The sequence below is a fragment of the Barbus barbus genome, assembly GCF_936440315.1.
Source record: "Barbus barbus genome assembly, chromosome: 3".
Taxonomy (NCBI): Eukaryota; Metazoa; Chordata; class Actinopteri; order Cypriniformes; family Cyprinidae; genus Barbus; species Barbus barbus.
The window spans coordinates 24194760-24209020 of record NC_136731.1 but is presented as its reverse complement, the minus strand read 5'-3'; the positions used below and the strand labels follow the sequence as shown (position 1 = coordinate 24209020).

The 14261-nt window shown below is 37.7% G+C and overlaps 1 protein-coding gene across 1 annotated transcript in view; it reads right to left on the bottom strand.

Moving 5' to 3' along the window:
- Positions 1-322: 322 nt before the first annotated feature.
- The window catches only part of LOC306848542 (zinc finger protein GLIS2-like), a gene marked incomplete at its 3' end in the record, with an annotated part of 43025 nt that continues 29086 nt past the window's right edge, over positions 323-14261 (bottom strand). Inside the window, exons 2-7 of the mRNA XM_079383155.1 lie at positions 6338-6548; positions 6131-6261; positions 2755-2937; positions 2536-2669; positions 1117-1235; positions 323-1041 (exon numbers count right to left, since the gene is read on the bottom strand). Coding sequence (XP_079239281.1) covers positions 323-1041; positions 1117-1235; positions 2536-2669; positions 2755-2937; positions 6131-6261; positions 6338-6521 — 1470 coding nt within the window. The 5' untranslated portion in view covers positions 6522-6548. The remainder of the gene's footprint in view (positions 1042-1116; positions 1236-2535; positions 2670-2754; positions 2938-6130; positions 6262-6337; positions 6549-14261) is intronic.

The following is a 14261-nucleotide window of genomic DNA, read 5'->3' as shown; positions in this document are numbered from 1 at the left end:
GGAACTAAACTCTCCAGGAGCAAGATTGGATAACCCTGGTAATAAGATAAGCCAGAAAGAAAGAGAATGGAATGGAGGTGAGTGTTTGGCCACTTTCTAGATTGTTACGAAAATTTCGCTTCAAGATACCATCCCTATTACCACAAGAAACAGGTAGCTGTGTCCGACCATAAGGTACAAATTAGAACTGAAGTAGCACTAAAAGTATCACCTCCAAGCAGAAATGCATTTGCTTTGTGAAAACCCCCCATAGGCTTGCCTCTGACCTCTGACCCCTGTTCCACCCCCACCCTTCCCCTGCCGTTCCTCTGGAATGTGGCACTCAGTTGACCACAGCTGGCTTCAGTACCACTGGGCCAGAAGGGATGACAACCCAAGACAGGGGGTCGTGGAATGCCCCCGTAGACAAGTTGAGCACTCCGCCGTGGATCTCGTCCTCACCCTCTTCACCTCTGGCCTTGCCCTTTCCATGGTCCCTGCGCTCCGAGCCCAAAATGGGCACCATGGGCAACCCCAATGTGGAAGATGAGAAGGTATGAGACAGCAAGGGTGACTTGGCCAGGCCAAGCGGTGAACCACCGAAGGACAGGATGGAGGTCCCCCCAAGCCCAGCTGGAGGGGAGCTTGGGCAGCCCAGTGTGCTCAAGTCCAAGGGGCGGGGACTGAGGGGGGACAAGGGGAGGGAGCCTCTGAGACCCTGCAGACCGTGACCGCCCAGGAGAGCAGCAGCAGCACCAGGAATGATGATGTGGGCCCCACTGACGTAAGTCAGCTCAGATTCTTTTCCTGCCCCTGCAATCTGCCCTGGCTTCATCAGAGAGCCCACCCCACCCGGACCTCCCTGCTCCTGGGCTACAAAGTGCCCGTGAGCCTTGATATGCTTCCTCAGTGAGCTGGGGTCCGTGTAGCGTTTCAAGCAGCCCACCATCTTGCAGTAGTAGGGCTTGTCCACATAGTGCGTGCGCGTGTGTTTGAACCGGTCACTGGAATTGGAGTAGCGCTTGTTGCAGCCCTCGTAGGGACAGATGTAGGGCTTCTCTCCTGAAATACAACCACCAAGTTAGCCAGGTCATGCAATCTTCACGTATCTATCCATACATTTAACTTGGTACAGACCTGTGTGTGAGCGGTTGTGAATCTTGAGGTTCTCCAGGCGGGAAAAGCTCTTGTTGCAGGTGGGACAGCGGTGAGGTTTTTCATTGGTGTGAGTACGGATGTGTATCAGCATCTTGTACCTAATGATGCAGACATTAGAATTAAGGTGCATGCTTTAGAATTAAAGGGTTGGTTCACCCAAAAATGAAAATTCTGTCTGTCAACCCCGTAAGACCTTCATTCATCTTTAGCGCACAAATTAAGATATTTTAAAGCTTTCTGACCCTGCATAAACAGCAATGGAACTACCACGTTAAAGGTCCAGAAACGCAGGAAGGACATAGATAATATTGTCCATGTGACATCACTGGTTCAACAGTAATTTTATGAAGCTATGCAAATGCTTTTTGTGTGCAGAGTAAACAAAAATAAATACTTTATTCAACAATACTTCTCTTCCATGTTGGTCTCCGCCGCGTGGAGAATACCATGATGCATGCGTATGATGCTGCTGACGCAGGAGCCGGCGTTCTGATACAGAACCCGGATACACTGCGCCTTGTTTGCAAGCAGAGGAATGCACACGTCGAAGTCTGACACGGAAGAGAAGAAATTGTTGAATAAAGTTATTTTTGTTTTCTTTGCGCACAAAAAGTATTTGTGTAACTTCATGGAAATAAGGTTGAACCACTGCTGTCACATGGACTATTTTAACAATGTTCTCCCTAACTTTCTGGGCCTTGAATGTGGTAGTTGCATTGCTGTCTATGAAGGTTCTGTAAAATAACAAAAATCAAAATCTTGTTTTGTGTTCCGAAGATGAAAGAAGGTCTTATGAGTTTGGAACGACATGAGGGTGAGCAATTAATGACAGAATTTGAGTGAACTATCCCTTTAAGGTAAATGCATATGTAACTGTAGAGTTTCCTTTCCGAGGAAATTAACCTACAAGGGCTTATATGGTGGGTATTTTACAATTTAAAAAAGACTTGTCATACTAGGAACACACCAGTATTTCTCCATTTGTATCTTTGATGTGTCAATATTCAGTAATGCAATATACCTTTAAAATGACCATGCTCAATTTTGTGGACATTTCAGAATACTGTGAGATAATCTATTAGCCAAATTGTTTACTTTTATCTAAACACACCATAGCTTAATTTCAATCAATGAGTCAAGAGTAACACAACGCTCTCCTTTCCAGCTTTTAAATGTAGCTTTCTTTAAGATGGGTCATAACTGTTTTGAAGTCTGTTACAATAAAAAAAAAAACGTAGATTGGTCTAATTTGAATCCAAAAAATAAGACTCGTTACCCCTTGGCTAACTGCTAATTGATTTAGTTCTTAAGACTGAGTCTTGACATAGAGGCTTTATGCAACTGGCCCCTGCAGTTGCTAAATGATTCACAGACAGCCTGAGAATGCTATAAACACACCTGGCGTTGAATCCCCGTCCTTTGCGTGCACATCCCTCCCAGTGGCAACAGTACCCAGAATCCTTCTCAGGTTTCACATGGAAGTCATTGACGTGATCCACCAGGTCTTGCAAGGAGTCAAAAAGTAGGTGGCACTGTGACAAGAAAACATGCACTATGAGCTCAGGTAAAAAAACGAATGCACATTAGCATCTGCATTAAACTGCTTCTATTTCTCACCTTCCTCCAGCGACAGGCCAACTGTTCATCTGCAGAGAGGTCTGGAGAAGCTCGTGTGTCCTTGGGCTGCCGAATGAACATCGAGGAAGGCAGGTGAAGCCCTCCTCCTCCTCCAATGGGCACAAAGAACTGGAATGTTTGAGACATCGCCCCTCCCTCCACGTAACGGATATGAGCCGAGTCCTGCGGGAACAAAACAAGAAAAGGCAAACATAATTCAAACCTCTTTATCTTTTTACAGCAGGCCACCGATTCTAGTAATAGTTGTTAAACTCAGTAACAGGAGCTACAGGAGGTCCGTGTTCTGTAATCGCCCTCTCAGTGGGAGACTCTTATGAGCGTTTTGCTGGATGTGGTGGCTCATCCTCTATGTTTCTGCCCCCAGCTGTGCTGATCTGAGTTAATGCCCTGCCATACTTAGCACTCCCCCACAGATTTGAGACTTTAATGAGAGAAAGCCAAATGGCAAGGCACCAGTAAACATAACACAATAAGAACAGAATCTTATACATGGAGGTTGATTTTTGCAAAAGTGCCCTATTATGAGCACTCTGATAAAAGTGTTTTTAGATAGCATGACTAGAGAGTAAACTATAAACTAGAGATTGTTTTGAAGGAAATGTGAGTAGGTGGGAATCAGCAGGAACCTGGTGATATTATGTTGACATTTGAGTCACATTTTTCGATAAAATTGTGAGTAATATTGCCGCGTTATACTCAAATGTTACTTTTACATCTGTTTGTTCAATTCAGTTCTTTGTGAAATTAAAATCTAAGTTAAGAATGAGCAAACAGAAATAATTGAATATGTGTTGGTTTGATGACAATATTTTGCCCTACTTGGTGGTCAGTCGAAAAAATGTAATAAAAAAAAGAATAATAATTATATTTTTTTATTTAATTCACTCAAGGTTAAATATTTTTTCCATCTCTAGTGGGTTTGTTGTTTTCAAAACTAATAAACTGACGAATGCTATTAAAATATTTATTAATTTGTTATTTGTTGTAAATTTTGTACATTTCTTATATAATAACTGTGTAAATATTTTCAAAATATATACTGCATGTGTGTGTATTTATATATACATAATAAATATACACAGCACACATACATATATTATGTGAACAAAACCTTTTATTTTGGATGCGATTAATCGTTTGACAGCACTAGTATATATACTTTTTATATACTGCTTTAGTATTTAATTTATTAATATTTTGAATTAGTTTTTATTTTACATTGTTTTAGTAATTTTATTGTGCTTTTGTCATTTTTATTCAAGTTCTTATTTTCAATATTTCCTTAGTTTTAGTCAATTTATTAATTCAACGTCAACTTATTTTATTTCAGTTGCCAAACCTTTCAAACTAATTTTTAACAAAGATTTTTAGGTTAAAGTTTTTCATCTATAATATTCTTGTCATCAGAATATTTACAAAATGCCATTAAATAAGATACCGTGATATTTTAAAGTATATATATTTCTTTCTTTTACCCTCACTAGTTTTTTAGTGTTTAAGGGTTTGTTCATGTTTCTGCCCCTAACTATGAGCAATAGTAATAGTGATGCTTAAGGGTTAATTAGAGTAGAGACAATGATGGTTTTGACAGGACAACAGTGTCAGGGCTGTCCAGGAAGGTTTCAGCTATGTGAGAAATGTGCATAGACAATCACGTAAAATGAGGCTCAGCGGTGCCATCATCTAAGACCTGGCTGCTGTTCATCCATTGGCTTAAAGGAGGGGTGGCAGGCATCGGAGAATCACACAAAAAGCCATGCGTCTTGCTCCCAATTAAATTTTGAGTGAATTAAATTAAGCAGAAAGAGCTCTGTGTGGCTGTACCTCGCTGTAAATCTGATTTAACCTTGCGTCCCATCTGTCAGCCAAACGGATGGCGAAAGAGAGACACTTTTGTGAAGGGACACAGGAGGCATTTGATAAGAAACACCAGTTCTGGGTCACTGAGGGTAACAGATCTGAATGTCTCGTGTTGAGGGAAGATGGGGAATGTTCCTGTGCATTTAATGCACATACTTATGACCCAAACAGAACCGAGCCTTGGGTTGCTTATTAGTCCTATTGCTGCTCCTCACTTCTCTTGATGCTTAATGAACAAGATATCTCAAGAAGTCTCATTTAAGAAGCAACAGAACTAGTCTAAAGCTAAGTATAGTACATTTAAAGGGACACTGCAAACAAATTGTCTTGTATTTCAGTTAAAATAAGATTTTAAGATGTATTTTTTTTTAGAGAACTTCTCTTTGAAACACTTTTCTTTTACCTGTTTTAATGACAGTTCAAACTCTGTGGTTTCAAAGTTTGTGGTCAGTAAGATTTTTTCAATGTTTTTGAAAGAAGTCTTTTATTGCTCATCAAGTCTGCATTTATTTAATCAAAAAATACAATAAAAACGGTTATATAGTGAAATATTATTATAATGTAAAATACCATTTTTTAGTTGAATATATTGAATTTATTCCTGTGATGTAAAGCTGAATTTTCAGCATCATTACTCCAGTCTTCAGTGTCACATGATCCTTCAGAAATCATTCTAATATGTGACCCTGGACCACTAAACTGGCCATAAATAGCTGGGGTATATTTGTAGCAATAGCCAAAAATATATTGTATGGGTCAAAATGATAGATTTTTCCTTTATACCAAAAATCATTAGGATATTAAGTAAAGATCATGTTCCATGAAAATATTTTGTAAATTTCCTATCGAAAATAAATCAAAACTTAATTTTTGATTAGTAATATGCGTTGATAAGAACATGATTTGGCCAACTTTAAAGGCGATTTTCTCAATATTTTAATTTTTTCACATCCTCAGATTCCAGATTTGTCTCAAATCTCGGCCAAATATTGTCCTATCCTAACAAACCATACATCAATGCAAAGATTGTTTATTTAGCTTTCAGATGATGTATAAATGTCAGTTTCAGAAAATTGCCATTCACATATGGAAAATTCACATATGGTAATTTTATGCTTGCATATAAATCTCTTTACTGTCTCTTTTGAACAATTTAATAAGAAAACACTTGTGTTAAAGATAAATTTTGTGACAAGTCTCATCTTAAGAAGTGTTGTTTTCCAATTTTTAAGATAATTCTAATCTTGAATTTTAGAATTTTATTGAATTTTAAATAAAACTCAGTCAAAAAAGACTTTTTAAGTCATTTTCACAGTGTAATCAGATGGACTACAGGACACAACCCAAAACATCAACACAACAGATCATTAAACTGAAAAAAGGCTGTTTTTGCGTGCATTTTAGTATATTTAAGCTTAGATCACTGTAAAATATTTTAAAGTTATACTTCTGAGTGTCCATGGACATGTGCCGTTCCCTAGTGTTGTGGACTCACCCCGGGGAAAACGGGAGCTGAGCCGTTCCCATTGGAGAAATCCGGAGAGCAGGCGGTGTTTCTGGAGGACGGGGACATGCTGAGGTCCATGGCGGGTGGTGTGGGGGTCTCCGATTTATCCTGCAGGACACCTGTGGACATACACACCTCTGTTATATTCTCTGCAATGACAGTGTTGTATACGTCACGCTGTATTGATTTGTTTACCTGTGTGTGGAGAGGCAGGAGACACTGGAACGATAACTGCGGTCCCGTCGTCTGCCATGCGCAGTTGCCCCGCCCCCTTGGCGTGAATGGGAGTGAGAGTGGGTGGAGACCTGGCACCTCTGTCCCATCCACTGACCCGCCCCCTTGGCACCTTCAGGTCCAGTGGCTCGTCTAAGGACAGCATGACGGCATGCGGTCCGGAGCCTGCAACCTGCACAAACGGACACAGAGAGCAGTTTAGGTGAGAATTCTGAAACATTCACACAGATCCTATAACAGCAGGACAGTTGCATAAGAGCAGTGAGCATTCATAAAACCACCATGACTTTCATGCTGGAAAGATAAATTCAGAAGTAGCTGCCTTAAATTGACCAGAACCATTCCATAATTTGATGGTTGTCATTCAGATGGAGAGGTTGTGTTGTGGATTTCAGCTTCTCTTTACTGACTGAGGCACATTTAAATGTAGTACGTTTCAGTGTATTTCACTACAATATTATACTTTTATTACTATTTTGAATTAGCTCTAAATTTGATATTTTTCATTTTAATTGCAGTATAGTTTAATCTTCAGTAATTTTGCTGTGCTCTTGCCATTTTTATTAGTTTTAGATTTAAAAATATATATGTGCTATTGTAGTTTTTAATTCATATTTTGAATTAGCTTTTTATTTTTGCTTTTTCAGTTTTTTCTCATTTTTATTATAATTAGATTTTTTGTAATTTCTTGTAATTTTATTAGTTTTAGATGTTTTTTAAATATAACTATTTAGTTGGAATTTATTTTAGTTTCAGTTTTAGTTTTCATCTCCCTTTTTTAATTTTAATCATTAAATTTAAACTTGTTTTAGTTGCCAAGGCAATATTCAAAATTTTCATTTACTTTTATTTATTTATTATTATTTAATCTAATAACGCTGATTTATGTCAGATATGAGCGTTAAAGGAACACTCCACTTTTTTTGGAAATAGGCTCATTTTACACCTCCCCTAGAGAGAAACAGTTGAGTTTTACCGTTTTTGAATCCATTCAGCCGATCTCCGGGTCTGACTTTTAGCTTAGCTTAGCTTAGCATAGATCATTGAATCTGATTAGACCATTAGCATCTCGCTCAAATATGACCAAAGAGTTTTGATAATTTTCCTATTTAAAGCTTGACTCTTCTGTAGTTACATTATGTACTAAGACCAACGGAAAATGAAAAGTTGCTATTTTCTAGGCTGATATGGCTAGGAACTATATTCTCATTCCGGAGTAATAATCAAGGAACTTTGCTGCCGTACCATGGGTGCAGCAAGCGCAGTGATATGACGCAGAGCCTGAAAGTAGTCCCCAGCTAGGTAACTAGTTATGATATGAGCATATATGCGTTTATTATTAGTACGTTTGGAAACAAAGTTGTGTTTAGGTCAGTGAGCACTTTTGAGGTACTCTAGGTAGTTTACTCTGTTACATGGAAGCAATTTGCATACTCTGCATAGTATGCATATACAGTTCAGAAAGTAGTGTGACAGAATGAAGCTGCATACAGAAACACACACAAGCATTAAGATGCTGTTGCCCTGAATTTCACTTGGCAAGAAAGTCTTTCCCCTTTTGCTCATTGTCTTTCTAAACACCTCACACACACGGTCCGCCCGACGGAAAAAACATCCCCGATCTCACACAATTATTTCCACTAGCTTCCCCTCATTCCCCCACACAAACCGCCCTCACAATTACAGCCATTACAGCTTCCACATTCCTGCCGACTGCATGTGAAATACAACGTTCACAGAGCTCCACCTCAAAGCACAGTTTCACATCTCTTTTTGTGTGACATATAAGCGCTTACACATATGCTTCCAGCCAAGCTGAATGGTTCTTTGAGATGGTTTAGCTTGTGCCAACAGCAGGAAGGTCAGCAAGTTGAAGGCAGCGGGTCACTGAGTTCAACAGCCCAGCCAATAATCAGCAGATAACCGCACACAGAGCTGCTTTATCTAGCAGATCTGCGTCCTCGGCCCCCCACAATGTCTCAACCGTGTCCTGAAACGATCTGTGTCCTCTCGGAAAGATCTCAAACGCTCCAATATTTGGTCTTTGATGCCATGCCAAAGAAGCAAACAGGCAGTTTTATAACAACTAGAGATGATTGGTCAGAAGAATAAACAGGTTGCGTCACGGCAGGAGTTAATGTGCAACCCGTAGTATCTCCAGCCATCTGGTGTGTAAGTGTCCCGTGTGGACTGAACCTGTGCTATCTCAGACCGAGGTGGGGTTAGAGATATGTGTGGTATGTTAAGGGGTTAGTTAACGATTTTCACATAATTGTGTCTCAATACGGCGGATAAAGGCTCATTGCTTTGTAACTCAACTCTATTGTGTGGTATGAGCGTCCAGTCAGAACCTAAAAACAGCATTCACAGCCCATATTACTTTCATAACGGCATATTTTTGAATGAATTTGGACATTTTACAAGAAAAACATGCAGGGACTTGATTTTATCTAGTAGGTTTACTCCATCAGGTGGTTGAACGGTAAGAGGCATCGGAACGTCAGTCAAAAAGGAAAATAGTTTCAGACTATGAAGGTCAAGATTTATTTATTTTGGAATAACATGCACTGAGGAATTCTGAACAATAGGAACAGGAATGTTTTAAAGTAAATAGGGTCAGTTTTAGGAATGCACAATACCATATCACTTGTCATCCATTTTATTTTATTTTATTTTATGCAATATCATGCACAATGCACATATAAAATGCTTACGTGCTGCTACAGTGAAGGATGGGAAAACGTGATTGTGCAAACCTGTTGTGGCTAAACAAATTCACATAAACTCAACTGTATACAGTTAAGAAGATTCACAATGAAATCTTATGATCAATACCAATTACAGTAGCTTCTGCATCAGTCCTGAGCTCCCACATGGTTCGGTCAGGAGAGCCAGAAGTTTCCATAACAAAAGAGCTCCTTGCGCTGGTCACGGCTCCATGTGTAAATCATTACTAGTCCATGCCAAAGGCCAGCTGCAATAAATCATATCTTCCTTATTTTAATCAGCCCCCCAAACAATCTACGTCTGACCCCCCTCACATTTCCGAGAGACTGTTCGGGAACAGTTTGATCCAGCCGGTTTGAGGAGAATATTTGTGTTTGTTTTCATGCTGAAAGGTACTGATTGATAAATGGCTCTGTGGTATGAGGCAGGTAAGGGTTGTGCGTTTTTTTGACAGGATACAGATATATAGTGCAAGACAGTCATAGGGCTTCATACATGCCTGGATCAGCCACATCTCATTTAGGGTTAAAGATCAGCCATAATGCTACACAAAAGCAATCCTTTCTATGAAAAAGAAGGAACTTGACATGATAATCTCATTTATAACATTGAGGGGAAAAGTATTTTATTAGACATAATTTGTTTTTTTGAGACACACATACAAGAAATTTAGAATTTCTTTCAACCTGCATAAAAACCTGTTGATTATTATAATCTGTGATAATTATGTAATAATTATGATTAGCTGTTTGCTTACTTTATGCTATTGTTTTTGTCACCACTATTTATTGTTTTTGTATTTTTACTGTTTTTATCAAGAATTATAAAATGTCACTGTTATCAAAAATGTTATATCAAAGCAAAATACACTTGATATATATAATTATCAAATATGTCATATCCCCCACTCCTTATTATTAAATAAGTGTTTGCAGTATTGACCAAAATAATTGTGATTATGATTTTTGCCATAATCAAGCAGCCTTAGTGTCTATTTGCCTCTTTCAGATTAATCACTTGATGCATTCCCCATAAGTCGCTTTGGAGAAAAGCGTCTGCTAAATTAATAAATGTAAATGTAGTAATTTATGTATTTGTATGTACTTTCTAATGAGTTTATTACAAATTTTCTTTGGCTCTCTTTAAATTAAAATGATCAATTTAGTGGCAATATTTTCCCACTTATAAACAGTTTTTAACTTATTTATAACTTAAAAATAATAATAAAAATAATCATCAGTAAAACAGGATACATAACAAGTGTTTAGATATTTTATTTTAACATTCTAAAATTATTTATTAAGAATAGGATGTTTTGTAGTGTAAGGTAATGTATTACATACTGATATTTGTTGGTAAGATTTTTTAAATATTTTTGAAATAAGTCTATTTTATTATGTATTAAAATGCTATTTATTCCTGTGATGCAAAGATGAATTTTCAGCATCATTACTCCAGTCTTCAGTGTCACATGATCCTTCAGAATTAAATCTAATATACTGATGTGCTGCTCAAGAAATATTTCTGATTATTATCGATGTTGAAAACTGCCTAATATTTTCATGGAAACTGTGATACATTATTTTAGGATTATTTGGTGAATAGAAAGCTAAAAAGAACAACATTTATCTTTACTGTCACTTTTGATCAATTGAATGCATCATTGCTGAATAAAAGTAGTTATTTCTTTCAAAAAGCATCTTAATGGCCACAAACATTTGAATGCATGTTCACAAGATGATTTCTCTATCAGAGGTTGAAGAGTTCACTTTATGTTAAGTGTCATATAAAGCCATAAACAGTAAAGTAATGATTACGGATGCTAAATCAGATGTCTGTGTTCGTCTTTATTAACGTTGTTTAAGGAATTAACTCATTTAAACTGGCAAAACACACTGGTTTTAGTGAAGACTGTTATTAAGACGTCATGATCTTTCTTCTCAATTTCTCTCTTGCAGTGCACATGTGCCGACTGGAGAACGTAAATATAAGCCTCAGAAGCTACGAGGACTGTATCTTTCAAACTTTATAGGCCTACATCTCAGGTTTTGTTATGTCTACATCATATTTAAACACTGCATTTGTTTGTTCACCTCAGAAAACCTCTGAGCGAACTCAAGGGTTTATATCGCGGGGAGTTCTTTCACTGTGGAGGTGCTGGGCTGAGACGGAACCAAGTGGCATCGCTCCAATGTGAAGTTTTGGGAGAAGGTGCTGCTCTGCCCCATGCAGACTTCCCCACCCCACTGTGGGTTTGGCTGGGCTTTAAAAGGCAGCATTGTCCGTGTCCCGCCACCCCCTCGCTCCTATCCTCTGCAGAGTAAACATGGGCCACAGCAACTGAAGGAGAGCGTTTGGAACGGGACGCTGGCTTCCACATGGTGCGCCACTGAATGAAATGTTTGTGCCTCCGCTGTGACCCCAGCAGCTAGAGGCCTCAATGCCTGGACCCCCTTGCCCTCCTCGCCCCCCTGCGGAAGTCACCAAATCTGCCATTTCCTGAGTAGGGGCGATGTGGGCAAAGAATGGGGTCAGGATGAGGCAGGGTCAACGGCAGGGTATGGGTTTCACTGGCCCTGTGAGGTCAAACCTCTGAGCCGATCCTAATTAACTCAGGATTTCAGACAGCCATGGGTCATGACATGCTCAGCGTGATGTATTTCTATTCTTGGGTCATGTCGAATGATCGTTTTTGTGAACTAAACGAACGCCACTACAACTAAATTACAAGTGGGAAGTTTTATGTCAGAAGCTTTATTTGTAAATGTACAGTTCAGCTTAGCGATATTATTAAGTACAACTTCAAAAAATAGTATTCATTAATTAAAATAATAAAATTTAGCATTTTGCCTTGGCAACTAACTGAAGTAGTTGAAGTACTAAAATTATTTAAACTTAAACATAAATAATTTAAGATAAATACAATATTATTATTAGTTGAAAAACCTAATCTAAAAAAACGTACGTGAAAATTAGAAATGTTTCCTTGGCAAGTGAAAAAAAAAGTTTAAGTACTAAAATGACCAAAATATATATTAAACCTAAATAGAAATTTCAAAACAATTTCAAAAACATAACTTCATCTTTAGCAGATCTCAAAATGAATGTTTTTTTTTAAAATGTACTTTTACTTCGAATATTGTGATGTATAAATTCTCTAGCATTTAAAACTATTGGTTTGATTTAATTTTATTAATTAAAAATTATTTTGTTTTATTTTTAATACAAAATATAATAGAATTTTAAATAAAAAAATTTTTTTTTGATATAACAAAACAAATAAAGAATAAAACTACAAAAAAATTAAATTACTAAAACTTAAATATAAATTATTAATAGAAATAATAAAAAAAATACTTGGGGGGGGGGGGGCTTACCTGAAAAATAGAAACATTTCCTTGGAAACTAAGTTTAAGTACTAAATTACTAAAATCAAATCTTAAATATAAATTAAACCTAAATAGAAATATTAAAAAATACAGAATAAAAATGGCAAATGCACATAAAAACTACTAAAACTTAAAGGGGTCATATGATGTGATTTCAAGTTTTCCTTTCTCTTTGGAGTGTTACAAGCTGGTGCATAGATAAGATCCCTGAAGTTGCAAAGACTACTAACACAACATATATATATAAAAAAAAAATTAAATAATAAAATAAAACAACAGACATGTACTCAACATCTCAAAGTCCAGTCAAAAGGAGGGAGAAAGGGAAGGACAGAAAAAAGAAACCCAGAGAAGTCACTCCTCCATACAGTCACGTATTTCAAAGAGAAAGCACTGCCAAGCATCAATGGTAGAAGGCTTGGCCTCATTGATTCGTGCTGTTGTACATTCACAAGACACTATTTGCAGGAGGCTACGGATCCAATATGTTTTCTCACACATATGCGGTGTAAACCAGTTCTGTATTATGGTCTTCTTCGCAGCTGTAAAACCAGCAAACAACATTCTCTTTTGCATCGAACTTATACAGAGACCAGAATCATCATTAAGAAGACACAAACTTGGGTTAACTGACCGATCAGTTTGCAGTAAGGATGATAAAACCAGGTTTACATGTGTCCATAGACTGATAGTGATAGGACATTCCCAAAACATATGCAGAAAGTACCTGATGATGTAGTATTACATATATGGCAGTTGAAATTTGATTGTAGTTTCATTTTGAATCTTTTGTAAGGAGTTATGTATGCTCTATGAATGACTTTGAAGTGAATAAGACAATGAGCCAGATTTTTAGATGTTAAACTGAGATTAGACCACACCCTCTCCCAGTCGACAGATAAATTAAGGTCAGATAATTCCCTATTCCAAATAGTTTTAATAGAAAGAGGTTTTATAATGCAATCAAGAATCTTATTATATATTAAGGAAGCAGATGGCCGACCAGCAGATGGTGCAATCCAGTCCCGCATAGGATGAGAGGAAACAGGAGAAGACCAAGGAACGCCATACGCTTTGAGAGCGGAACGTAATTGAAGAAAATATGCAGATGCTGGTAGACAACATTAGGTTCTTAACGTCTGAAATGAACATAGGCCCTGGTTATCATATATATCACCGCACGTGTTTACACCTAAAGAAGACCAAGAGGGTTGGACAAATGGGCGATTTCCGCATACAAAATTAAAATTGTGCCATAAAGGTGTACTATTACAAAATTTGACGTTCAACCGTTTTCCAGATTTTAATAGAGTTGGCCACAACCGGACCAAATTTATAATTATCCCCTTTTTTCCCTGTGCCAGTAAATAAAATATCTTGGAGTCTATTTGGTTTAACCTTGTCAGCTTCAATCACTCTCCAAGAAGGATCAACCCAAGTATGAAGAGCCTTAAGCTGGAACGACCAATAATACAGTTCAAAATTTGGTACAGCCAGTCCTCCTGCGCTATTAGGATGTTGTAATGTGGTAAGTTTAATTCTGGGGCATTTATCATTCCAGACAAATTTCGTAATTATGGAGTTGATCTCCTTAAAGTAACCTGGAGGGGGAGAAAGCGGTAGCATAGAGAAAAAAAAATTAAATCGAGGTAGTAAAATCATCTTAACAGTGGAGATTCTTCCTTGGAGGGAAACGTTAAGATTCTTCCATCTTTGAATGTCATTCTTGACCTTAACTAAAATATTATTACAATTGTCCCTGGCAATCT